The sequence below is a fragment of the Nematostella vectensis genome, chromosome 15, assembly GCF_932526225.1.
Source record: "Nematostella vectensis chromosome 15, jaNemVect1.1, whole genome shotgun sequence".
NCBI lineage: Eukaryota > Metazoa > Cnidaria > Anthozoa > Actiniaria > Edwardsiidae > Nematostella > Nematostella vectensis.
This window is the reverse complement of record NC_064048.1, coordinates 12,773,043-12,800,128: the sequence shown is the minus strand read 5'-3', so window position 1 is coordinate 12,800,128 and position 27,086 is coordinate 12,773,043. Positions and strand designations below refer to the sequence as shown.

Here is a 27,086-nt window from a genome sequence, read left to right as displayed (position 1 = left end):
TGTAATTTTTTGTATATAAGGTAATGAGCCCCCCCCCCCCCCCCCCTTTTGGGATGTAATTATTTGTATATAAGGTAATAAGCCCCCCCTTAGGATGTAATTATTTGTATATAAGGTAATAAACCCCCCGTCCCTAGGACTGTAGGATGTAATTATTTGCATATCAAACATATTCCCCACGGATAGTGTCCTTCGTATGCATTGCCTTATATGGGCATTGATGTCCATATTTAGAAGAGCTAAAGTTTTCCCGCTCCCTGATCTCCCGAAAACATGGTGAAAAATGCTGATTCCTGTCAATTTGAGACTCGAGGCAAAAATGTGTCCAAAAAAACTTTATCGCTTGGTCAAATCTTTATCACACAAGCCTTGAAAAGCCCTTAGACCCAGGCCTCCAAGAGATTGGCCGAGCGAGTTTTAAGGTCACCCAAATATTGATATGTATATAAGGTAATAAGACCCCCCCCCCCCCCTTGGGATGTAATTATTTGTATATAAGGTAATAACCCCCCCCCCCCCCCCCCCCTTGGGATGTAATTATTTGTATATAAGGTAATAAGCCCCTCCCTTGGGATGTAATTATTTGTATATAAGGTAATGACCCCCCCCCCCCCCTTAGGATGTAATTATTTGTATATAAGGTAATGACCCCCCCCTCCCCCCCCCTTGGGATGTAGGTAATAAGCAGTGGGGGAGTGGCGGTGCACAAGTTTCAAAATCTTTCAGAAATGTCATTGATGCTTTTTTATCAGAATATATTATTAATTACTACAAAAACTGTTTTCGGAAAAAGAAATCTAGCTGTATTCGATTTTGTATCAGATTTGTGCCTGGATTAACCCTAACGCTTACCGCTTTTAAGGAAACGGCCTCGGGGCGTAAAACTTGTTCATAAAGAAACCTAAAATGATCTACTTGAGACTTTATTAGCGGCTTTTTTATTCTTCTTGGGTTGATCTGCTAATTTCGGAATGCAGTCATTGGTTTCATTAGTCATCTAACCTTAAAAACGTGTACAAATGATGTGTGGTGTTTGTATGGACGAATCGCCCCTCATTACACGGCTAGAGGCGCCTTTTGTATTGTTTCCTGAGAGCAGAAGTTAGTAGGAGGATTTACGCGACACTTAACTTTCCTTTCAAAACAAGCCCTCAATGCCGCAGTAATGGTAGGGGATGAAAAATGCAAAACAAAAAATGCCGAGGTCCGAGCAAGAGGTTTGTAATTGTGTTATCGCAAGAAAAAACTTGTCACAGTGCGCATCTTATATTGCCCTGTTCTATCCTCAGTATAATATTTGTAATGACCTAGTTGCATTTTCTTTTTCGTATCTTTTTTTAATTAAGATAATCGGTTCCTGTATTACTAAGTCAGGATCCAGTTTGATAGACGTGTGAGTGCTGACATTCTATTCCTGACCAATAGAACGAGATTCAACATATCTAATGACTGCTACAAACAAAAACCATTATCTTGTAGCAATCGTTGGTAAGGTAAAAAGAAGGTTTCAGCAAGAGGATGTTTATGTTGTTCTCATTGTAGGAAGATCACGAACAAACTGAACTTCCGCTGATATACAGCTCCTCAAACCAGATTTGGAGTTATTAGAAATGCAGTATTATATGCAGAGAAAAAACTGTTATTAACCAAGTTTTGTATTACCCGCTATCTAAGTATCTTATCTCTGTTCGATGCAAGTCGGAATAATCACGAATAGGGTACAACGTCCTTTAAAAACCGCAATTTACCATGCGTGCAAAAGTTATTCAAATTTTCTTAATTTTCTGTGCTGTCAAAGCATAATCTTTTTAATTAACGATTTCCGAATAATGATTTTATCAACAAAGAAAAAGAAAGAAAACATAAACATTTCTTAGATTGGGTATAAGGTTCAAAAACTGAATTATAATAGTCGCACGTGCTCGCTGTAGATGTCGCCCCTCTTGAACCTGGCGAGAATCCCTTGGGCAGCCGTGTGTTCAGTGTGTTGTGTGATGCAGAGCCCCGATATTATTTACTTCCCTGTAGACGTTTTATGCGCTTGAAAATAATTCATTCTAATGTGGCATCGTTGAAGGCGTTGGTGTTTTAAATGTTTTATATCCGTGGGCGCATTTTGAAGTGCCTTCCTAAAGAACCGTCATCACGGGAGATTGGTGGAACATCGTTGAGTGGACCGCAAAAAGCTAACGGAAACCGTACAACATTTTGTCGTTTACAGTGGAATTATAAGGTCTATATTTCTTTTAGGAGAGAGACTCTTCTCATTGGCGCCGCTAATGTCTTATCAACATCATTCTCGTTTGTAATGTTGCCAAAATTTAGGGAGCGTCGCGTTTACAATCTGTGAAATACGAAATCTAGACCATCATCTTTGACAGCCCATGAGCAACGAACCAACTGTCTGCAGGCGAATGATGCGAAGAGCAGATAAAAAGAGTTTGTGGTGCTGGTGAGTTGGAATTCAAAGTATATTTAAGCAGGAAATAATATTGTACAACGAAAATTAAGCCTCAACAGCTAACAAATGAAACGATAGAGGTGGTAAAAGCGAATTAATCGGTTTGTAAAAATTGAAGGCCATGAACAGTTTGGTTTTTTAGAGAAAACGTTCAGGCGTTTTAACAGCAACAAAGTTAATATCATCATTAAGCATTAGCCAAGAAACGGAATTCGGGAAACCGAGGATATTCGCTTTACCTCAAGAACTGGTGCCAACAAGATTGACGGCATAGAACTGATATTGTAAAAGCTGATATTATGAGTAAAATTAGACTACGATAACACTACTAGCACGCTGGAAATACAGTGTCTGCTTAATGACATTCGGTGGTATAAAAGGGGTTTAAGTAAAAGAGGATAAGTTACCACTATGAGCAGGTACAAGAAACACGAGATAGAGTAAACTATTGCGGGTTACGAGTCAACAATTGTGGGACACGAGCCAACTATTGCGGGATACGAGTCAACTATTGCGGGATACAAGTCAACTATTGCAGGATACGAGTCAGCTATTGCAGGATACGAGTCAGCTATTGCAGGATACGAGTCAGCTATTGCGGGATACGAGTCAGCTATTGCGGGATACAAGTCAACTATTGCGGGATACAAGTCAACTATTGCAGGATACGAGTCATCTATTGCGGGACACGAGTCAACTATTGCGGGATACGAGTCAACTATTGCGGGATACGAGTCAGCTATTGCGGGATACGAGTCAACTATTGCGGGATACGAGTTAGCTATTGCGGGATACGAGTCAGCTATTGCGGGATACGAGTCAGCTATTGCGGGACACGAGTCAACTATTGCGGGATACGAGTCAGCTATTGCGGGATACGAGTCAGCTATTGCGGGACACGAGTCAACTATTGCGGGATACTAGTCAACTATTGCGGGATACGAGTCAGCTATTGCGGGATACGAGTCAGCTATTGCGGGATACGAGTCAACTATTGCGGGATACGAGTCAGCTATTGCGGGATACGAGTCAGCTATTGCGGGAGACGAGTCAACTATTACGGGACACGAGTCAACTATTGCGGGATACGAGTCAACTATTGCGGGATACGAGTCATATTTTGCCGGACACGAGTCAACTATCGCGGGATACAATTCAACTATCGCGGTTCACGAGTCATCTTTTGCGGGATTGCGGGATACAGGACATTTATAACAAGGGTACCGGAACTCTTGAACATGGAGTAAGCCATTCATGCGACACCTGACAATGAATAACAGCATAATCAACACCTTCTTCTCAGAGTTGGTTTACCAACTTCAGTCCAGATCGTCCGCTGCTGTGGCTCTGGAATCCGCTTTTCTGGTCATGATTAACTGCTTGGCATTTGCTGGTAATACCATCGTGGTCGTAGCTTTCTTCCGGAGTCCCTCCCTGCAAACTCCTACAAACATTTTCATAGTAGCTCTTTCCATCTCTGACATTATCATGTCCGTCTTTCCCATGCCTCTCACGGCGGGTGCGGTTATCACAGGGGCGTGGTCCTACGGGGGTACATTGTGCCATATTCAAGGCTACCTGGTACATGTTTTAGCTTTCATCTCTATAGAAATAATGGCGCTAACAGCGATCAATCGCTACTGCAAAACTTTGCAGCCCTCTCAGTACTCGAAGCTCTTCAAGGATTCTTATTCGGCGTATTATATTATAGTAGTCTGCGCAGTGTCTTGTGGGATACTCGCTGTCACCATATTCCCCGAGCCCTCCGAGTCCTTCGTGTTTCATCCGGGAAAGTTGATCTGTGTGCGTCTGTACAGCTCGCTGGCGGCTAGTCGCGTGTATACCGCTGCCCTGAGTGTGATGTTCATTGTCACGCCGGCCGCCATCATCATTTTCTGCTACGCCAAAGTCCTTCTCGCCTTGCATCGACACTCCACTAAAATCCAGTGCCGCTATAACCCCAGGGGGAGAGGGAGCGTCAGATTCGACACCAATACAAATTCGAGCGAGAGTCGGCAAAGTCTCGTTGTCGTTCGGCCGGATATCGTTATCACGAGGACATTAGTAATTACCGTGATATGTTTCTTTGTGTGTTGGGTACCCTGTTTTCTGATTGACGTAGTGGATGTGACTATTGCGCATGCGCTGGATAGGAGGGTGTACCTAGCATACACCTGCCTCGCTTACATGTCAAGTGCTTGTAACCCGTTGGTTTATGGAATCCACAATCCAGCGTTCCGTAAAGGGTTCCTAAATTTCCTAAAGTGTGGCTGATCACATTTTATTTATCTTGTTGGAGAAAAAAATCTCAAGAATTTATCAACACGGATAGCGCGTCACAAAACGAGGAGCATATCAGCCATATTAGAGGAATGTTGAGATTTTGACTTTGTACGCACAACAACGTACCGACTTTTCTAGGCAGAGGGTGGTTCATGGCATGTGATTCGAGAAATGGTATATTGGAAAGGTGGGGGGGGGGGGGTGTATGGATCTTTCCTACATGAGGATTCAGGAACAAAGATCTTGACAAAATGGAAGCAAAAACAAAGAATGAACACGAACTATTGAACAATCAGTTTCTTTCTCGCAACTGGAATCGCCCTGCATGCAATAAAATTATAAGAAAATTAATGGTGAGTTCCCAAACCGTTGTCCTGCGTGCAATAAAATTATAAGAAAATTAATGATGAGTTCCCAAACCGTCGAAACCAAATGAATTTAACCGAGTAGAGATAATTTCCCCGTTCTGGTTAGTGTTTATAATCTCCGTGAGATGTCATAAATACCAGTTAAATCCACGGTTTTTGGAAGAAATGCACTTGAACACGATGCCAGCCAAATCGGAACAAACGAGCAGAAACAAAGGTTTAAGTCACCAGGACACTGCGAAGACGCCGAGGTTGGAGGATGGCCGTAAAAAAATGAATAGAGACGTGACGAAGATTAAGTTTATACACATATTTTAAATAAGGTTGCATTTGAGAACCATATGTCGTAACCCGCGGTGGTTCATGGGCAGCGCATAAACGGCTTAATCCTTGTATATGAAATCCATGTGAATGTTCATAAGAATGTAAACAAGAATTCTACAGCTTTTGAAACCTGGATTTGTATTTTATTTACCCTTATTTGCTTATGTATTGATACCCATGAAGCACTGCGGGTTATGATACATAGATTGTCCGAGTGCAAACGTATTTAAAATAGGTGTATGTGTAAGGGGCTTGAGATGTGACCGAACGCAGAGACGAGAAACTAATGAAAAACGAGAAACCTCCCATAATCGAAAATTCCTTTCTTCGTATGAGAATAACGCGTAGTCAATCAAACCAAACAATCAAAACCAGACAAACCGCCCCCAAAGCTTGTGTCTGTCTAAGCGCTATTCCCAAACGAGACAAGGATTTTGGATTCGTCGAGATCGCGCAACAACGAATTCGGCTGTAACTTATTCACATTCACACTTACAAAATGAAAAAAAATTCTACCAATCGATGTGTCTATCTAGAATCGACGCAATAGTAACCGATCGATCTGTCTATCTAGAATCGACGCAATAGTAACCGATCGATCTGTCTATCTAGAATCGACGCAATAGTAAATTAGTTGTCACCTATATCTTTGGCAGTCTGACTTCGATGTATTTTTTTATTGTCTTTTCGCGCGTTGGAAGCGCTTGTCTGCGCTGTTTTCTACTTCCAGTCTCTCTCCTCATGTACCGGAGGGTTCCCGGTGATAGCGTTGGAAGCTGAAGAATAGAATGGCCAGGTTCCACATACTCTGTCATTGTTTCCTGGAAACTTCGTCCGTGGTAACCATGGATATTTGTTTCTGAGAAAACCAGCATTGATTTGGCAAGTTCAGGAGCTACAAGACTCCCTGGAGTGACTTGAAGATCCGGGAATTCCATTGATTGTCTGCATGTGATGGCATGTCTTGCCTGAAGTAAGGTACAGTCAGCGCATGGACCAATCACATCGCAGTATTCCCGACCAAATGCGCATTTCTCCTCACCTGGCATGTCACGCAAGTGGTACATGATTTTTGAACGATCGTTTGTAAATCCGCCACATTTTATACATTTCGGATCTTGCGTTACTGTGGGAACTCCTTTCAGCTTCATGTTTGTATCTTTATTACTCTGTTTACCCAGGCTTATTTCTTTTCGCTTATTCCAGTATTGAATTCCTCCACAAAATGTATCACTGAAGTCCGAAAATCGTAACCTTTCGCTCGCCTTCACTTGGGAGAATTTAGGCAACCAATCATGTTGTTTCCTTGTGATGACCAAACTTTGTTCTCTATCTATTAAAGATGGCTGTGCTTGTTTTTCGCTGTGAAAGGGCATAGCAACCCGCTATCTTAGATCCAACTCTCCGCTTTTGAATACCTTTTCCTAATCAAATCCCAGTTAAATCAATTTGAGAATTAATTATTGCAAGTTAAAGTCTATTAGGTCTGTTATACCCAGTCTGATTAATCTCGTAAACAGCAAACACCTGGAAGTTAAGTATTCAGGTCCTGGTGGATTCTTTAGACGTTTCGCACTGATAGACTTCCATGCAGACTCCTTCAAAGCGTGACAAATGATATCGCTATCCCGGCAAATTCAACATGCTCTTCTAATAACATGTTTTACCGTATCTCTTGACAAATCCAAATCCACGTCTCCTCCAACAAGAATGTACTGGTGGCTGTTAAACAGCGCGTCCTGTTCTATTACTGATGATGAGTTCACGCATTCCGGACGACAAAACATCAGACTCCGTCAGACCACCAGCTCGATTTGTACGCAATGGAAATAGATAATCTTTAAATGCACGCGTGTCGCTCCTTTTGAGTTAAGCGCCCGTTTGGCGTCGTTACCAATGTCTACAACAGAACGTATATTAACGCGGAATAAAGTGCCCTGTGTCTGCAGCAGTAATTATATTAACGCGTACTCTTCATGCAAGCGTGACTGATGTTGACACTTTCGTCTGCTTGGTAACGTCTGAATCTTTGATCCCTCATGAGGTAATGTAATCACAGAGGGGTAATATTTCAATGAGGGTCACATCCTCGCACGAATGACTCTTTTGTTCGATTTGCTTTGATTGCTTCGTAATTAATATTGTCAGGATTAGAGAAAACAATTCGAGTAGTTTAAAATAATTAACTCTTCTGTTTCATGCCGTTTTTAATTTTGAAGCATTTTTCGGCTGAAAATGTTCTCACAATTTAGTGTATATAAAACTACGATACTTCACTGGGACGTTATGCATTATTACCCTTAATTTTCTCGAAGTCAAAACTTCGCGATTTGGAGGTGGCGATATTTCGCGACACTTTATATCACAATTTTGCTATTTTCGTAAAAAAAAAAAAAAACAGGTCACTTTATTTGAGCGATTGTTCGATTTGTAGACAATAATCAATAACAACTGAAATTAAAATGTTCTTTAATCATTAAATTATAACAAACTGTAACAAAAACTTGCGTCTGCTAAATTTAGTTTCAGTTCATATGTACATTACATGAACGTGTCAAGTGTAAGGTGATTAGAAAGGGTCTTATAAAAGAAATAACAGTTAGTAGCTCTTATGAGAAAAAAATGCTAGTAGCTTTCATACATGGAGCACAAAAGAATGTGATAAAAAAAATAGACATGATCGATATATTCGATAGCCAGGGAAACCCGCGGAGCCTTCTCTCTCCTGTATGTAAGCGAATAGAAACTGCCGGTGGAATCGTGCGATCAGATGCCAAAAAAGGGAAGCTTGTGCACGAGATGTGTATTTGGATCACTTCCCGCGAGTCCGTATACGAGATGAAAGGATGTGTTTTTAGAAATCAGCATTATTTTTGGGGGGAGGGGGGGGCTAACCTAATTGTCTTTTAGGGAGGGGGAGGAGTTGTCAGAATGACGATACGAGGGATCCGATTATATATTTGTTGTCTTTTTCGAAATTTTTCGGAGTCGAAAACGTTATGGGATAAGAGGGCTCAACATTTTACCCCGTACTAAAAGGATGACATTTCGGTAAACAATCCGTGACCCAAGGATACCTGTGTACAAATCCAATACACCCAGAGCAGCTAAGTGCGAGCGTAGCAACAAGGATCAGTGTTATGGAGGGTCCAATGTCCTTGACGACAATAGAAGTCCTATTCAGTCAGGGAGAAAGTTCGAGTTATGGAGGGTCCAATGTCCTTGACGGCAATAGTCCTTTTCAGTAAGTTCATGACGAGAGGGGACGAATAGCTTCCGTCGCAGCCATAACACATTCGGTTGCTATGGATATCTGTATCTTTACGTCATCCCATCCTTTGCCTGATTGGCTGGCAGTGTATACTGCGTCGCTGATGCCCGGAAAACTTGATGTCCCGTATGTGTTATGAAGTTCCGGCGCGAACAGCACGTGGCGCACTAAGGGCCGCCCTGGAAGACCTTGCCAGTTGATGAACGACTTCTCGACCTGGGTTAGAATGCGAGATGATGTTGGTCTCGATAAAGTGTGGCATGATAAACGACTTCTCGACCGGTCCTCAAGGTTGAGGTCAGGGTCAAGGTGGATATTACGTCAAGGTCAAAGTTTCAAAGTTTGTATGTAGCTAGCTATCACGTGACTTACCTGGACCATCTGGTTGTTAAGTCTGCGCAGTAGCGCGAAGCTGTGAGCATCCGGATCCTCGCGCGCGCGTTCCACGATTTCCACGAACTTATCAGCTGCCATCATAAACGCGCGTGTGGCGTTTTCAAGGGCAACCAGTGAGATACTCTTATTGGCGAAGATTTTCCTTTGGCTCAACACAGCGAAGGATTTGTTGAGCTTTTTTGCGTATTCACCAACTGATAGCGGCAACAGAGGAGCGTCTGCGATATCAAGCAGGAGAGACCCTCCCAGCTCAGCCATAGACTTGTGGATGGCAAAATCAGGATCAATGAACTTCACCATCCAGTGGAACGTATCATGCTGAGAGTGGTACACCGGGTAGAACAGGGATCTATTATTGTACCCCATATCATATGTAAAGTCCGAAACAGGGACCCCGACCTTATGGTAAAAGCCGGCGTAGTCGCTTCCAGATCCCACCATTTTGTAAATCGGCTCCTTGGGCGTGGTCATGGAGGGTTGTCTCTCCGTCATGACGTCATACAGGGTTTTCTTGGCGTTGGTGTCTTGTACTGTCCTCAGTTGAGACATGATGGGGGACTTCAGCAATGGGCTCCCTGAGGCGCTTGGGACAAAGTTCCCGCCGACGGCGATGTCCAGGTTGATGTAGGTAATTGCGCGCTCGCTTAAAGCCTTGGAATGCTGCTCGACCCATTCCCTAGAACCGATCAAACTGAACTCTTCTCCACCCCAACTGCACATCATGATGGTCCTTCTGGGCCGCCAGCCTTTCTTCATTAACTCCCCAAAACCACGTGATATCTCGGCAGTAACCGCTGTCCCAGTTGAAGCATCGACGGCGCCGAACACCCATGAGTCTCTATGATTACCCATGAGCACGTAGCGGTCGGGCTCTTCTTGACCATATATGGTACCGATCACGTTGTAGATGGTCTTGATTTCTAGTTCATTGTGCACTTCTAGTTTGACTCGCATGTTGTTTGTGAGCCCCGGACCGAGATTGTAGCTGATGTCGAGAGAGCCGCGCCATTCTTTCGGTACTGCAGAACCTAAGTAAAACAGCAACAAAGATCATGAATACAACATGGACATAGAACCTCACACATGAGCTTGTTGGGTACTTCATGGATCTAGGTTTCCATAAGCGAGCGCCCGTCGCACTGTATAAGAAATGAAGCCTGCAACGCCTGGGACGTAGGGTTAGGACTCGTCGCAATGTTAAAAAAGTAATAACCAAAGGGAGCCATAGAAAATACACTCACCAGTAAAAGTAAAACAGTTTTTCTTGCCTGCCATCTTTCTTGCCTGTCATCTTTCTTACCTGCCATCTTTCTTACCTGCCATCTTTCTCACCTGCCATCTTTCTTTCCTGCCATCTTTCTTGCCTTCCATCTCTCTTGCCTGCCATCTTTCTTGCCTGCCATCTTTCTTACCTGCCATCTTTCTTGCCTGTCATCTTTCTTACCTGCCATCTTTCTTACCTGCCATCTTTCTTACCTGCCATCTTCGAGAGGAAGTGCACAGCGTCTCCGTACGACATCGGGTGTGCCGGTATAGCGGGTAATTCGCTCTGGCTATACGGCCTCCGGTACATCCCGGGGATGGAGGGTAAGCCAGGAGTCAGAGGGTCTCCGATACCCTTTCCCGTATAGATGGAGCCCCGCTGCGCCCCAGTAGATGGTAGCCAGGGTGTGCTGGGGTAGGTGTCATTAGCAGTGTACCCCATGGGGGCGTAGTCCGCAGGGTCCGAGAACAGGATGGCTCCGATGGCTCCACTTTTTGCAGCGTTTGCCACCTAATGTCAAGATTTAAATGTATAATTATACGAGACAGACACAGACATATACTGTATGTATTACTTTGGAAGTGACAAGGTACCTAGGTTTGACATGATTCTATAAATAAATGCAAACTCTTTTGACGGTTTTATAGTTTTCAATAACACCTATGTTTATATTGATATTCAAGTACCTCGCTTATCAACTGAGATTCGAGCGTATTAGTTGAAAGGAAATCAACGAGTTGAATAATGTTGTACTGCTTCAACGCCATGTTGCCTGAAGCTTCTTGGTACAGGAATAATCTTACCCTTATACCTATCACTAAGCCGAATATCAATACCCTTTCCCATGGTAAACCAACAGCCTTAGCTCCCTAGCACTCGTACCTTATTTCCCCTAAAGTTCTTCCCATAGCGCATGATAGCGATCTTGCCGGTAATATTGATCCCGAGATTGTCCCGCAGACGCGCGAAGTCCTCGAGGCGCCCGTAGTTGACGTAGACAAGCTCCCCCTCCACGGTGCCGCTCGGGGCGTAACCCAGGAAGGGGGGGATGACGAGTGTGTCGTTCTCGCTAGGTTCTGCGATCTTCAAGACAAGAGTTGGTGGAATGTCACGCTCATGGCGTGACATGGTAAGGGTGCTATACAGTTGTCACGCAACACTTGTCACGCAACAGAATTCACGCCGCATACGTATAGCAACAGCATTAAGGGTAACACGATACAAGTGTCTTTTAAAAAGGTGTCACGCGACAGGATGTCGCACAATATGGATGACAAACAATGAAATGTTACATGATGTTGTTTTTTAATTCATTCGTAATACTTATCCCCCTTGAAGGAAAGCAATAGGGCTTCAATGTTATGATAATGATAGTTGACATAGGTGATAATGATAATTGTCATAGGTGATAATGGTGTAATTGTCATAGGTGATAATGAGGATTGTCATAGGTGATTATAATAATTGCCATAGGTGATTATGATGATTTTCATATTTGATTATGATGATTGTCATAGGTGATAATGATAATTGTCATAGGTGATAATGATAATTGTCATTGGTGATAATGATAATTGCCATAGGTGATAATGGTGTAATTGTCATTGGTGATAATGATGATTGTCATAGGTGATTATGATAATTGCCATAGGTGATTATGATGATTGTCATAGTTGATTATGATGATTGTCATAGGTGATAATGATAATTGTCATAGGTGATAATGGTGTAATTGTCATAGGTGATAATGATAATTGTCATAGGTGATAATGATAATTGTCATAGGTGATTATGATAATTGCCATAGGTGATAATGGTGTAATTGTCATAGGTGATAATGATGATTGTCATAGGTGATTATGATAATTGCCATAGGTGATTATGATGATTGTCATAGTTGATTATGATGATTGTCATAGGTGATAATGATAATTGCCATAGGTGATAATGGTGTAATTGTCATAGGTGATAATGATGATTGTCATAGGTGATTATGATAATTGCCATAGGTGATTATGATGATTGTCATAGTTGATTATGATGATTGTCATAGGTGATAATGATAATTGCCATAGTTGATAATGGTGTAATTGTCATTGGTGATAATGATGATTGTCATAGGTGATTATGATAATTGCCATAGGTGATAATGATGATTGTCATAGTGATTATGATAATTGCCATAGGTTAATATGACAATTATTATATATAACAATAGGTTAATATGACAATTATTAAAACATTTTTCAGCATTTTTGTTGTTAAACGCCCTCACCTGTTCCTCCGCACTCGTCTGATAGGCTATGGACCCGTTACTATGCAACAGAGTGACAAGGTTCGGTTTGTCTTTCTGTGGAAATGACAGCAAGACTTGGTACTGGGGCATCTCCACGCGGTCGAACCCAGCTTCCCTCCATCGTCGTGCTAGGTCGTTCGCAAGCTCTACCTGCCGTGGGCTCCCCGCGATGTGAGGACGCGATGAAAAGTATCTGAGGAGAAAGATGAGTATGATCAACTGGAAACTTCTCCTTACTATAAAGCACTAAAGGAAAGATGAATATGATCAAGTATAAACTTCTCCTTACTACAAGTAAGAAGAATATGATCGACTTTGAAATTCCCCTGACTACAAGGCACTAAAGGAAATTATATATAGCATTTATAAAGCGCGTATACAGTATAATAAACCATGTTATAAGCGCTTCACATTTAAAATCCTATCACCCATATCTGCATATATGTATTAGGAATCTGATCGACCTCCTTTTTATTACAAAGCACTACAAGACATATGAATATGATCAACCATCGGGCAGAATGGCTGGACATTTCAGAAATCGTTGGCGCGTTACCTCATTAACTAGCCGGCAGGAGGTTCAAATAAGACAAAAAGGCGAAATGGCCTTCAAGACGCACGAGTAAAATTGTCATAACTCAATGGCGTTTTAATGTTGAAATGAGTTTCACGGAAATCATGTCAAGCAAGGGTGGATCTTCATATTGATATACTTTGAAAGTCAATTGGTTTAAAAAAAACCTTACGATATTGGACTCCTGAATACGGAATTTTGGAAACGAAAAAAAAATGCATCCTTGTCAATGCCTAGTTATTACTAATAATAGTTTTTTTTTTAATGTTTATTGCATCAACAGAGTTTGTAAACTTTTCAAGTCCCCATATGTTATCAGCGAGTGTCCATGTTAAGCTCCCTACCATCTTAAATAATTCCTTCAAATATGGCTGCCAAAAATGTTCATTCATACAATACTAGATATGCCACTACCGAAAATATTGATAGGGAAAAACTTCGAGCAAATATAGGAAAATTGCCCCTATCTCAAATGGCAACAGATCTTTGGTCAAAAATACCTTATGATCTAAAATATCTAATTCGCACTCTTTCAAAAAACGTCAAACATTACCTACTACGCAAACAATTTCGACCCCCCCTCAAAAAGGGCGACCAAAAGCAAAGGCCCTCCCCCAGAACAAAAAAAAAGGACTAAAATTAATAAAACCTTTAAAAGAAGAAAAAGTCGACAACAACGCAGATTTATGTTTTTTAGAACGATATTTCGGCAGGCCAATACCTGCCTTCTTCAGGTTATAAATGAGTTACAATGGCATGTTATAGCTAGTATATGTACAAAGTTCATTGAGGATTAACTAAAAAAAGGTAAAAATAGTAATTGAGTGACAAAGTACAAAGTTCATTGATGATTAACTAACAAAAGGTAAAAATAGTAATTGAGTGACTTATGGAAGATGGTAAATAGGGTGGTGTGGATTACTAAGTAGCTAAACGGTTTCTTCACGCCGGTTGAGGCCACCGGGTTCAAGAATGCCAGCGCGAGCTATCAGTGTGGCTTCTCTTGCTTTGCGGATGGAGTCGCGGTTATTCTTATTTTTTCAATAGGTATGACTCCATCCGCATAAATCTGCGTTGTTGTCGACTTTTTCTTTTAAAGGTTTTATTAATTAATCAACTGTCGACGCAGACCACAAGCAGCAGATAGAAGCTGTCCGGTGGTTTCTTCCTACGTTTTTCTAAAATTAATGTGTGTGTGTGGGGGGGGGGGGGGGGGGACTGACTTAGACATGCCCCTAAAGGGGGGGGGGCGGCGGGGTTCGCCTTAAACACCACCAAGCCAGGAGAAAAGTTGATTTCGAGCCCATTTTTCGGGGGTTTCAAACAATATTGATACAATATTATTTGAAATAATTTTGTATGGGTGGGGGGGGGGGGGGGGGGGGTTCTGGGGGCATGTTCCCCTATCATTGTTAAAACCAAAGTAGAAACAGCATCATTAGCTCCTGAAACTGAAATCTTATTTAAATATGTTCTCATACTACCAATCTGAAAAGTTAGTGGGAGAAATCTTATTTAAATATGTTCTCATACTACCAATCTGAAAAGTTAGTGGGAGGGGGGAGGACGAATTTCGATTAATCGAAATTCGTAAAATAATTGATGGAAGTTCATAAAACCAAAACTGCAAAAGATGAAAATAGTAGAAGCCACACTTTAGGGTGTAATGATTTTCAACGCCAGCCAAAGGAAAGTCATGAAATCGCAAGCAGAAGGCGCATCACATTAATTTATCTATTTTGAAGGGGGTCTGGGGTTCTCCCCTGTTAAAAAAATATGGCCCTCCTCTAAACCCTGTATCGAAAGATTGAGACCCTCCTCCAAATCGATGCTAAAAAAATAGCAACCCAAGCATTGCAGCCCTCCCCACTCCCACCCCCCCCCCCCCCCCCCCGCCAAATAATTACCCTTCTCTTAGCTTAGCTTATGGCACTTGCCATTTTTGCTACTTTTCAGTGTTTGTTTTTCAGTGATAGCTACAATAAGCATTACATTACCTGCCTTGTGTCGAACACGAAAAACGGTTAATTTGGGCTCTAGAAACTTTCTCTCATTGTTCACTTTGTCTTCTTCATATACCCCATAAATCACAAAACTATAAGAATATTTTAAGACAAATATACTAATAAGTCAATATAAATGATATATAAATGATTGAAATGCGAAAAATAAATGTACTGTATTGAATCTTGAAATTTTGGTGTCCAATAGAAACCCAGCACGGCTCTTCACAACATGTACTTAGCATACTAATGTCTACTGAGTCAGGACGAAGTACAGTGTACTTAGCATACTAAGTGATTTTTGAATATGACGTCACGGTTGACTTGTGAGCAACAGACGGTCGATCAATTAGCCCGCCGAAATGCGGGCTAATTGACAAGGTTTTTGGAAAAAAAACCTTGTAAAGTATGTCATTGTTGGACGAATATTGTTTGAATAGGTTTCGAATTAGTATTTTCTCCGGTTCCTCAGATAAAGATATCGCTCCTGGGATGATAATAATATTCAAAATTATTCCTGAAACATCCAATTAGTTGACTCTCGATAAAAGCTTTCCAAAGTCTTTGATTTTTAATTAGTTTTTTAGAGTCGGTAAGATCTTTATATATAATAATTTTCCTTAGCTTAAATCAAACCGCAAGTAACAAACTTACTTCAAGTTTTCTCTCAGGTTTTCCGCGTTCATGAGATTTCTAAATTCCTCTTGAAGAACATCTCTCTTAGCTTGACTACCCCTGTCTTCTATCTTGTGTTTTTCTTTAGAACCAGACCTCGATATTGCAAAGGCACCGATGAGCAGACCCACAAGAAATGCTATCAGCACTACAACAGTAACTACGAGACATCTCCGTCGCCTTGCGCCCTTCTTTTTCTTGTAAGCGAGCTCCACGTCGTCTTCGTACATCGTGTGCCGGCGGACAAGTCTTCGACTTTGATAAGTCTAATTGAACCCGCAATTCTAGAAATTACGCAGCCGGTACAGGCTCGACGAATTAGAGCGTTTTGAGGAGACACTGGATTAGCATAAAGTCTTTGTTGAGCTAATGTTTTTTTTATTGTATTCCAGCCGCTGGGATGAGCGGTCGTCCACTGCTGCCGCTATAGGTTGGTAGCCCTGTGCTAAAGGGTTACCGCTTAATATGGGTTATGTTAGAAATATTTTTCTAAAATAACTTCTTATCAGCTTAGCTTTTATTCATGAAATTGCTTTGATGGACAGCGCTTGCTTATTTTACTCTACGCAAATATTAACTACTAACTAACCAAGAGTGAGGTCATGGCGGGAAATATCAAACTGAAGCTTTGGCGTATCGACCGAGGCTAGGTTCGAGGTTAGTAAGTTGTTTATTATATGGCTTTTTAAAATAGAATTGACAAGAAAACAAATCAACTTTCGCTTTCGCGCGAATATCGATTAGTTTATCGATCGATATCAAAAAGGCGGGAAAACAAGAAACACTCGCGCGCTGTCAAATCAAAAATGTGAATGAGCGAAAAGATTCAACCACAAGTAATTGGGCGACTTTTCGGGCTATTTTCTTTCTATTTTCATTTTTTGGAAGCTACAGGTTTAATCATAGGTGAAGTTGATCCAAACAATAACAAAGAAAGTCTAGCTGTCAGTCTTCACGGCATGAATGGACTGTTTAGTTCTAAAACTCCACGGTATGTAGAGAACAAACTTCTGAAGGAAAATGAAAAGGCCAATCGCTTTGTGCTGCTTTACGATTTGATGGAAATATTGCATTTACAAATAACAGGTAGTACTTTTAACTTCAAGAGACTTTTCTGGGTATTTACACCCCTTGTTATTTATTCATTTGCCTTTGTTTATCCTATGTATTTCTTGGCTATCGGTGGCGCTCGCCGACTCGTTTGTCAAAATTTTCCTCTTCAATCTCTTCAGGATAATAAAACTCCGACACAGAGTGCTCGTCCATTCCCATTTTGTTGTTGTTGTTGCTTTGGTTTTTTGGTCGATTTTGTTTTAGCGAAATTCGTACAACCGAACAAAACAACACAAAAAATCTCACAAAATGTCCCGCTCCGGATACGGAAAAAGACGAACCGCCGCCAACCATTTCTGTTTCTTCTGGGTGTTAGAATTCGATACTCGAATGTTCGCTGTAGCTCATTTTGCAGTTTGAAGGTGGAAAAAAAAATAAAAAAACAGAAGATTGTGAAAATTTTTTCGTAGGTCAATACGGAATTCCGTAATGCCCTCAGAGACGGGCAATACGGGAATGTCACGATTATCAATGAGCCACTCACAGCGCTCGACTATCGTAGCCATATAATAAATATATATTTCTTTTAATTTTCATGTTTTATTGAATAAAATGATGCTCCTTCGTCATCCCGAAAATAAATGATTTTTTTTTTCTGGCTTAAAGAAGGCCAACCAGGCCGCCATTTTATGCTCCCGCACAATGCCAACTCATTGAATGAATCCCTTTCCATCGGCTAATTTAAGCAAGTGTCTGAGATACTTTAAGTAAAATATCGTAAATAGGTTATTAAACTTCGATAGCGGATGGTTATTTCGAATTTTCTTGCAAATAAACAGAATGTATTCTCAATTGTAACATATGATAAAGGAGTGGTCGCTCGACATTATTTAAGAAGTATATCTTATTGTTTCTTTCATCTTTCGCTCTTTTTTCTGCCTTGCTTTAACAAGTATGTCTTATTGTCGCTCTATTCTCCAGCCAGTACTATCGGTACCAGAATAAAATGCTGATTATCATGAATGGGTTGAATGTGAGTGTTTTAACAGAAAAAATACTTTCGGTTGGCGCGAAAACAGATTTTTCAGTGGACCAGTCAAACGCCAAGGCAAGTCATTGACCCCTCGGACTTCATTGAGTAAAAAGATAACTCCTGAGCTAAAAGGTACCTGCGCGACTCTTCGCTCCATTAGACACAGCACAAACTGATTGTTTGGTCTACCGGTGGTTTGGGGTTACCGGCGCTGAAAGATTAACAAAAGCATTCAATTTACTGCGTTGTTGTATGAGCGATTGCTCAGTGTGTTCGTGCATTGGATTAGCTTCTAAAGAATAACAAGTCACAAGTCACTTGGGGTGATATTTTAAGGTAAATATGGGATACATTTACTTTCAAATGATCATTTGCATTTGGAAAAAAAGTCTCTTTAAATAAGATCTCTTGATTTATTTTAGATGGCTGAGAAACACAAGATAAACAAATCATTTTTACAAATTGTTTTGTAGACCAACAACAACCTGATAAAAAACTATAGAGCCAAACTTAGAAACAAAGAAATTTTCTCGTGCTCATCAGACTCCTCTTTACTTTCTACTTCATTGAATGTCATTGGCCGTGAAACATATTGCGCAACACAACTTTACGCACATCATTTTACTCGGCAACATGTTACGTGTTTTTGAACTCGCTTCAAAAACATGCAGCACAGAATGACGAACATCTGGAAAGTTATTCCGCGTAAAATTTGTTTGGGAACATGTCAGAATGGATACGATACAATGTATCGCGAAACGTTTTTGTTGAATGTTATCCCGTGACACACCACCCTTAGTGACGTCACGTTTGGTTTGCCGCTGTCCCGTAAGACAGTCTTAAAGCCTGTGAAAGAAAGCTGACAAAGAGAAGCCTGGGGGCGAGGCGAACATGGCGCTATAAAAATAAAGTATTACTATCATAAAATGCATATTAAAAGTGTAGATGCAATCGAAGAATTGGAATTTTTTTTTGAAAAACCAGTGGCCAAATGGTTTATTTTTTAACCTGTGAATGCTTGACACCCCAGGGCAAGATGGCACCTCGACTCTTATAGAAACCGGTATATATAAAAGGTAAGCGTGTTCCGAGAGCTCTCTGAGCTTTTGAAAATGCTAGAGTGCTTCACACTCCCGTAATGTTGGCAGCGGTATGTAGAAATACCCTTGGAATAAAAACAAGGACGAAAGATGCTTTCAGACTTTACTTCCAATCCTTCATCAGAACCGACTACTAACAACCGTGACACATTTTGTACCCTCTTATTGGTCAACACTCCGCTTGGTGAGACGGGATAAGTGAATCTAAGTGAACACTAACAAAAACAGCTGTAATCTGGGATTGATGAGCGCGAGCTCGCAAGATAACTCAAATTAGCAGTAAAGAAGGACAAAGTATAGCATAGCACAATAACAACAGCAACAATAATAATAATAATTGACGATGACTTATCACGACACGATAACGATTACGACGACAAGGATGATGATGTTGACGACGACGACGACGATGATGTTGGTGATGGTGTTGATGATAATAATGATGACGATGATGGTGACTCAAATTATGCACGACATGGCACCCTCAGCATGGCACGACACGATAACACGACATGTCATGACACGATAACGACATGTCACGACACGATAACGACATGTCACAACACGATAACGACATGTCACGACACGATAACGACATGTCACGACACGATAACGGCATGTCACCACACGATAACGACTTGTCACGATACGATAACGACATGTCACGACACGATAACGACATGTCACGACACGATAACGACATGTCAAGACACGATAACAACATGTCACGACACGATAACGACATGTCACGACACGATAACGACATGTCACGACTCGATAACGACATGTCACGACTCCAGGAGGAGCTCCCATACCCACAAAAGCCTGATGGTTTCTAGGGGACTCCTCCCCACCCAGATTTTTTTTCAGCTTTATAAATAGTGGCAAACAAATCTAATGAAATGAAAAATTAAAGTGATATCGGCATGTCACGACACGATAACGCCATGTCACGACACGATAACGGCATGTCACGATTACGGCAGAGTAAAATGTCACGATCACGGCACGATACGACCACGATACGACCACGATATGTCACGGCACCAAAACCACGATATGTCACGGCACGAAACGACCACGAAATGTCACGGCACGAAACGACCACGATATGTCACGGCATGAAAACCACGATATGTCACGACACGAAAACCACGATATGTCACGATACGAAAACCACGATAAGTCACGGCACGAAACGACCACGATATGTCACGGCACGATACGACCACGATATGTCACGGCACCAAAACCACGATATGTCACGGCACGAAACGACCACGAAATGTCACGGCACGAAACGACCACGATATGTCACGGCATGAAAACCACGATATGTCACGATACGAAAACCACGATATGTCACGATACGAAAACCACGATAAGTCACGGCACGAAACGACCACGATATGTCACGGCACGAAAACCACGATATGTCACGACACGAAAACCACGATATGCCACGACACGAAAACCACGATAAGTCACGGCACGAAAACCACGATATGTCACGGCACGAAACGACCACGATATGTCACGGCACGAAACGACCACGAAATGTCACGGCACGAAAACCACAATAAGTCACGGCGCAAAACGACCACGATATGTCACGGCACGAAACGACCACGATATGTCACGGCACGAAAACCACGATAAGTCACGGCACGAAACGACCACGATATGTCACGACACGAAAACCACGACATGTCACGGCACCAAAACCACGATATGTCACGGCACGAAAACCACGATATGTAACGGCACAGGGAGGTAGAACATAGCAGATGATATTAAAAATATTGTTTCCATCCCTAGAATTCACCGTATCTTGGCCATCATCATGTCTGAGAGGAAGGTAGAACATAGCAGATGATTTTAAGAATATTGTTTCCATCCCTAGAATTCACCGTATCCTGGCCATCACCATGTCTGAGAGGGAGGTAGAACATAGCAGATGATATTAGGAATATTGTTTCCATCCCTAGAATTCACCGTATCCTGGCCATCATCATGTCTGAGAGGGAGGTAGAACATAGCAGATGATATTAAGAATATTGTTTCACATCCCTAGAATTCACCGTATCCTGGCCATCATCATGTCTGAGAGGGAGGTAGAACATAGCAGATGATATTAAGAATATTGTTTCACATCCCTAGAATTCACCGTATCCTGGCCATCATCATGTCTGAGAGGAAGGCGTGCCTCCTTTGCTTGCTCTCAGTACTTCTGGCCACTCTTCTTGTCGGGGGAGGATTCCTTCTCGGCCACGGGTTCAATTATTTCAAGAGTCTCGTCTCACCTGGCTCTTCCAACAAGGTCGCTATGCATAAACACTTCCGGTCAGCGGTCAGTTTGGAAGAAATAAGGAAATCACTCAGGTGAGTAGTATTGAGCCCAGAACAAACGACCAAAACATGCCAAAACCAGAAGCATTCCTGGCCTTAGAGCGCGTGACTACTGCTGGCTGATAGTGTATAATGTTTATATAGAGCCTTAGAGCGCGTGACTACTGATGGTTGCATGAAAATAAAGTTCGTTTGCATGACAATGTGACCTAGTGGAAGTAATTCGGCTGATGATGGCCTTGCGTGAGTTGCTATTTCATAATTGTAGCAAAGTTTGGTCTGATTGATGATTTGATGATTCTCAGCACCTAGTGCTGTCGAATATTGTAGTAAGGAGAAGTAAACAATTGATCATCTCGTTTGTTTTCCCTGCTTTTTCTCAGATACTTTTCATCGCGTCCTCACATCGCGGGGAGCCCTCGTCAGCTAGAGCTCGCGAACGACCTCGCACGACGATGGAGGGAGGCTGGGTTCGACCGCGTGGAGATGCCCCAGTACCAAGTCTTGCTGTCATTCCCACAGAAAGACAAACCGAACCTTGTCACTCTGTTGCATAGCAACGGATCTATAGCCTATCAGACGAGTGCAGAGGAACAGGTGAGGGTACTTAACAAAACACAAAGTGCTGAAAACAATTTTCAAGTCATAATAACCTATGATAATTACCATAATCAACTATGACAATCATCATAATCACCTATGACAATCATCCTAATCACCTATGACAATTATCATTATAACCTATGACAATTATCATTATAACCTATGACAATTATCATTATCACCTATGACAACTATCATTATCACTTATGACAATTATGATTATACCTTATTACAATTCTAATAAAAACAATCATATTCTAATAAAAACAATGATAATCACCAGTGCAAATTATCATAATCATCAATGACAATTATAATCGTGGTAGAAAGAGGGAATCATACATAAAAAAACAGCGCCAAGAGAGACGCGCATCATCATCAACACCATCACCAGCATCATCATCATTATCACAATCATCATCAGCAGCAGCATCACTATCATCATCAACGCCATCACCATCATTATCATCAGCATCACCACCTTCAACAACGCCATCACCATCATTATCATCATCATCACCATCATCAGTATCATCGACGCCATCACCGCCATTACCATCAAAATCACCATCATCACCACCATAATCATCAAAATCAGCATCATCATTAGCATTACCATCATCAACATCATCATCAGCAGCAGCATCAGCGTTACCATCATTATCGCTATCATCAGCATCACCATCATTATCATCAGAATCACTATCATCAGCATCACCCTCATCAGCATCACCATCACTATCTTCAGCATCACCGTCATAATCATCACCACCATCATCATCATCATCACTATCATCAGCATCACCCTCATCATCATCACCACCATCATCATCATCACCACTATCATCAGCATCACCCTCATTATCATCAGAATCATTATCATCAGGATCAGCATCACCCTCATCATCATCACCATTTTTATCATCAGCATCACCATCATCAGCATCACCATCATCATCGCTGTCGTCGTCGTCGTCGTCGTCGTCTTTATCAAAGTGGCACCCTATATTGGACATCACTTCGCATAATCATCCTTTTCAATAGGCAAGACATCACCATCATCCTTAAGTGTTAGGTGTATCATCTGCTATCAATTTTCTTATCATCAGCGCAAACATTCCTTTTAACTGACGATGATGGCCACCATCATCATCATCATCGTCGTCGCGATCATCTTGATAAACATCACCTTTATTATCATCTTCATAATGACCATCATCGTCGTCGTCTTTATCGTCAACGCGATCATCTTGATGAATACCACCATCATCGTGAATTACAAACGGTATCTATCTATCAAAGATTATCACAGCTCCTACGTCCAGTAATGATATCCGTGTTATACAGGTTTTCTATAGTCAACACGTGCCTATTAGCACCTGTGTCTAGTAATGTTATCCGTGTTATCCAGGTTGTCAATACCCGTGTCTATTAGCACCTGTGTCTAGTAATGGTCCGTGTTATCCAGGTTTTCCATACCTGTGTCTATTAGCACCCTGGCCAGTAACGATTTCCGTGTTATTCAGGTTGTCAATACCTGTGTCTATTAGCACCTATGTCCAGTAATGATGTCCGTGTTATCCAGGTTGTCAATACACGTGTCTATTAGCACCCTGGCCAGTAACGACTTCCGTGTTATCCAGGTTGTCTATACCCGTGTCTATTAGCACCCTGGCCAGTAACGATTTCCGTGTTATCCAGGTTGTCTATACCCGTGTCTATTAGCACCCTGGCCAGTAATGATGTCCGTGTTATCCAGGTTGTCTATACCCGCGTCTATTAGCACCTACGTCCAGTAATGATGTCCGTGTTATCCAGGTTGTCGCTAACGAGACTCTAGTTTCCCCCTTCTTGGCCTACGCCCCGAGTGGCACCTTGGAGGGGGAGCTTGTCTACGTCAACTACGGGCGCCTCGAGGACTTCGCGCGTCTGCGGGACAATCTCGGAATCAATATCACCGGCAAGATCGCTATCATGCGCATGGGCTCCATATACCGCGGGGATAAGGTGAGCATATATCTCCCCAGGGGGTAACCTAAGTTGGGTTGCATATTTTCCCAGGAGGGGGTATAGTGAGTTGAGCAGCAAATCTCCCCAGGGGGGTAGAGTGAGTTGGAGTGACAAGGGTAATAAATAAGGAAGCAAATTAAAAAATCATTAGCTCAATGCGAGCTGGTTAAACCACAATACCCATCTGACCTTTTTGTTTGACATATCAAACGTCATTTAATAAGCCTTGATGATTCTTTTACTTATTTTGCATGATTCGGACTATTATAAAGCTTTTGGAAAAAGTCACCTTCCAACTGTGTAAATGTCCCAAATGGTTTTGATTTCAGGTAATGAACGCTGCTGCTAACGGGGCTATCGGTGCTATCCTGTACACCGACCCCGATACCTATGCTAAAGAGGGCCAAGCCAAGAGCGATACGTACCCCTTCACCCCGTGGTTACCCCCTGACGGGGTACAGCTCGGCTCTGTCTACTCGGATATGGACACCGGAGACCCCCTGACGCCTGGTCTTCCTGCGATACCCGGCATGCATCGCAGGTCGTACAAGGGGAGCGGTCTACCAAGCATTCCTGCGCAGCCCATTTCGTACGGAGAGGCGGCTCAGATACTGTCACGTATGGGAGGTAGGGAGGAGAAGGGACATATGTGAGGACTTAAATGTGTTATTGACTATTTCGTCATCATCCTTATAGAAGAATTCCGGGGAAATTGATTAAATTATCCGATTTTATAAAATTATCCAATACATCCATTGTGCTGACATGTTACTAAAATTATCCTCTTTTCTACTTCCTCAGGTTTAGCAGTACCGAAAGAATGGCGCGGGTCCCTCAACATCAGCTACAACCTCGGACCAGAGCTAACAAACAACATGCGAGTCAAACTAGAAGTTCACAATAAACTAGAAATCAAGACCATCTACAACGTGATCGGTACCATATATGGTCAAGAAGAGCCCGACCGCTACGTGCTTATGGGTAATCATAGAGACTCATGGGTATTCGGCGCCATCGATGCATCCACTGGGACAGCGGTTACTGCCGAGATATCACGTGGTTTTGGGAAGTTGTTGAAGAAAGGCTGGCGGCCCAGAAGGACCATCATGATGTGCAGCTGGGATGCAGAGGAATACGGTCTGATTGGCTCACATGAATGGGTCGAGGAGCATCACCAGGTATTGCGTGACAGGGCCGTGACATACCTAAATATGGATGTCGCAGTGGGCGGAAATTACGTCATGCAAGTGGCCGGAAGTGCAATGTTAAAAGGAGCCATAATGTCACAACTCAGAAAAATCCCCGAGCCCCAGGGGAGTGGTCGAACACTCTATGACGTCATGGTCGAGCGGGAGCCCTCGAAAGCGGAAGTCAACAAGCCAGCCTACAATGGCGTTGCCTCCGGAAGTGATTATGCCCCGTTTAGTTACTTTGTTGGGATACCTGTGGCGGATTTCACTTACGCGATGGGGTATGAGAACAAATCAATGTTTTACCCCGTTTATCATTCCAAATACGATACATTCGAGTACATGGAGAAGTTCGGGGATCCAGGTTTTGTCGCCCACAAAGCCATCGCGCAGTTTGGAGGTTCACTTTTGCTAAGTCTGGCAGACGCGCCATTGCTACCACTTACGGTCGCGAACTACGCAATCAGAATGAACCAGTCTTTTACCAATTTGAGAAACAGGCACCTGACTTCCTTAACTAAGCAAAACATCACGCTGGAGTACCTACAAGGTGCCGTATCCGACTTCCAAAGCGTTGCAAAGGGCTTCCTAGCAACCGTTGCTAAGGCCCGTTGGTCTGCTGACTGGGGAGAGTTCAGGTTAATGCGTAGAATTAACGACCAGTTGATGGCTGTCGAGAAGTCGTTTATCTACGCAAACGGACTTCCAGGGCGACCCTTAGTGCGCCACGTGCTGTTCGCGCCGGAACTTCATAACACATACGGGACATCAAGTTTTCCGGGCATCAGCGACGCAATCTACACTGCCAGCCAATCAGGCAAGAGATGGGAAGATGTTAGTAAGCAGATTTCCATAGCAACGCAATGCGTGATGGCTGCTACGGAAGCTATCGAGCCCTTTCGGTTGTTGACATAAACAATCAAGACATGAACAGCATGTTGGCACCTAACGGCATGTAGCTAGGCACTCAACGGCATTTTAGCACGTAGCCAGACACTCAACGGCATGTAGGTACGTAGCCAGACACTCAACGGCATGTAGGTACGTAGCCAGACACTCAACGGCATGTAGGTACGTAGCCAGACACTCAACGGCATGTAGGTACGTAGCCAGACACTCAACGGCATGTAGGTACGTAGCCAGACACTCAACGGCATGTAGGTACGTAGCCAGACACTCAACGGCATGTAGGTACGTAGCCAGACACTCAACGGCATTTTAGCACGTAGCCAGACACTCAACGGCATGTAGGTACGTAGCCAGACACTCAACGGCATGTAGGTACGTAGCCACACTCAACGGCATGTAGGTACGTAGCTAGAATAAGGTTCGGGTTGCCCTTTTTTCCTCTCATAACTCCAAGATATTAGATATTTGATTGAACAATGTATTCAGTAAAAGCAATTCCTGGGCAATTTCTACCAACCTCTTTCTCACGATGTATGTCTTGACCAACAGAAGGGGTGGTTTTTAGGTCGATATTGTTAAATTCTACCAGTCGATATTGTTAAATTCTACCAGTCGATATTGTTAAATTCTACCAGTCGATATTGTTAAATTCTACCAGTCGATATTGTTAAATTCTACAAGTCGATATTGTTAAATTCTACCAGTCGATATTGTTATATTCTACCAACTCGTGCACTTTTATACACGGGTCACAATGCAAACCAGGCCTTCTCTCCGTCTTTCGAGAGAAAACGGCCATCAAAGCAAAGGCATCATAGATAGCTTGACTATTTTTCATCATAAATCATTCTTGAATGAAATGAAAATAAAATACAAATCGACAGCGCGAGACATGATCAAATGCACTTCACGTGTTGCTGATGC

General features: G+C 42.4%; 4 protein-coding genes across 7 annotated transcripts; 2 read left to right on the top strand and 2 right to left on the bottom strand.

Moving 5' to 3' along the window:
• Positions 1-3,715: 3,715 nt before the first annotated feature.
• Positions 3,716-5,148, top strand: LOC5504467 (beta-1 adrenergic receptor). Its single transcript, XM_001625326.3, has one exon. The coding sequence runs from the start codon at positions 3,716-3,718 to the stop codon at positions 4,733-4,735; it is 1,020 nt and encodes a 339-aa protein (XP_001625376.2). The 3' UTR covers positions 4,736-5,148.
• On the bottom strand, positions 5,027-7,458 carry LOC5504468. Its single transcript, XM_048722345.1, has one exon. It carries the CDS (start codon positions 6,810-6,812, stop codon positions 6,078-6,080), a length of 735 nt encoding a protein of 244 aa, XP_048578302.1. The 5' UTR covers positions 6,813-7,458; the 3' UTR covers positions 5,027-6,077.
• Positions 7,459-7,888: 430 nt separating this feature from the next.
• LOC5504472 (glutamate carboxypeptidase 2) lies at positions 7,889-16,251 on the bottom strand. The gene is made up of 6 exons (XM_032372799.2): positions 15,895-16,251; positions 12,643-12,856; positions 11,250-11,450; positions 10,580-10,877; positions 9,080-10,131; positions 7,889-8,923 (listed from the first exon to the last, which is right to left on the bottom strand). Exons 1-6 carry the CDS (start codon positions 16,143-16,145, stop codon positions 8,687-8,689), a joined length of 2,253 nt encoding a protein of 750 aa, XP_032228690.2. The 5' UTR covers positions 16,146-16,251; the 3' UTR covers positions 7,889-8,686.
• On the top strand, positions 16,252-27,051 carry LOC5504474 (glutamate carboxypeptidase 2). 4 transcript variants are annotated; one of them, XM_048722342.1, is made up of 8 exons: positions 16,252-18,337; positions 19,032-19,077; positions 21,262-21,483; positions 21,834-22,047; positions 23,872-24,060; positions 24,393-24,690; positions 24,865-26,216; positions 26,457-27,051. In XM_048722342.1, the coding sequence occupies exons 3-7, from the start codon at positions 21,287-21,289 to the stop codon at positions 26,166-26,168; spliced, it is 2,202 nt and encodes a 733-aa protein (XP_048578299.1). In that variant the 5' UTR covers positions 16,252-18,337; positions 19,032-19,077; positions 21,262-21,286; the 3' UTR covers positions 26,169-26,216; positions 26,457-27,051. The 4 variants fall into 4 exon arrangements, 3 of the variants coding, with proteins under 3 accessions (XP_048578299.1, XP_048578298.1, XP_048578301.1); XR_007306681.1 differs by lacking the exon at positions 16,252-18,337 and having other exon boundaries at positions 18,610-19,077; positions 24,865-26,294; positions 26,535-27,051; XM_048722341.1 differs by lacking the exon at positions 16,252-18,337 and having other exon boundaries at positions 18,610-19,077.
• The last annotated feature ends 35 nt before the right edge of the window (positions 27,052-27,086 follow it).

What these genes read in the sequence shown, in the direction of transcription:
- LOC5504467 (XM_001625326.3), top strand. Translation starts at nt 3,716, where the DNA reads ATGCGACACCTGACAATGAATAACAGCATAATCAACACCTTCTTCTCA.
- LOC5504468 (XM_048722345.1), bottom strand. Translation starts at nt 6,812, where the DNA reads ATGCCCTTTCACAGCGAAAAACAAGCACAGCCATCTTTAATAGATAGA.
- LOC5504472 (XM_032372799.2), bottom strand. Translation starts at nt 16,145, where the DNA reads ATGTACGAAGACGACGTGGAGCTCGCTTACAAGAAAAAGAAGGGCGCA. An exon ending in AACCTGAGAGAAAACTTGAA is followed by an intron (nt 12,857 to 15,894) that starts GTAAGTTTGTTA and finishes CTTTCTCCTCAG; the next exon opens with ATACTTTTCATCGCGTCCTC. An exon ending in TTAACAACCAGATGGTCCAG is followed by an intron (nt 8,924 to 9,079) that starts GTAAGTCACGTG and finishes ATTCTAACCCAG; the next exon opens with GTCGAGAAGTCGTTCATCAA.
- LOC5504474 (XM_048722341.1), top strand. Translation starts at nt 19,016, where the DNA reads ATGCTTGACACCCCAGGGCAAGATGGCACCTCGACTCTTATAGAAACC. An exon ending in GAAATAAGGAAATCACTCAG is followed by an intron (nt 21,484 to 21,833) that starts GTGAGTAGTATT and finishes GCTTTTTCTCAG; the next exon opens with ATACTTTTCATCGCGTCCTC. An exon ending in CCATATACCGCGGGGATAAG is followed by an intron (nt 24,061 to 24,392) that starts GTGAGCATATAT and finishes TTTTGATTTCAG; the next exon opens with GTAATGAACGCTGCTGCTAA.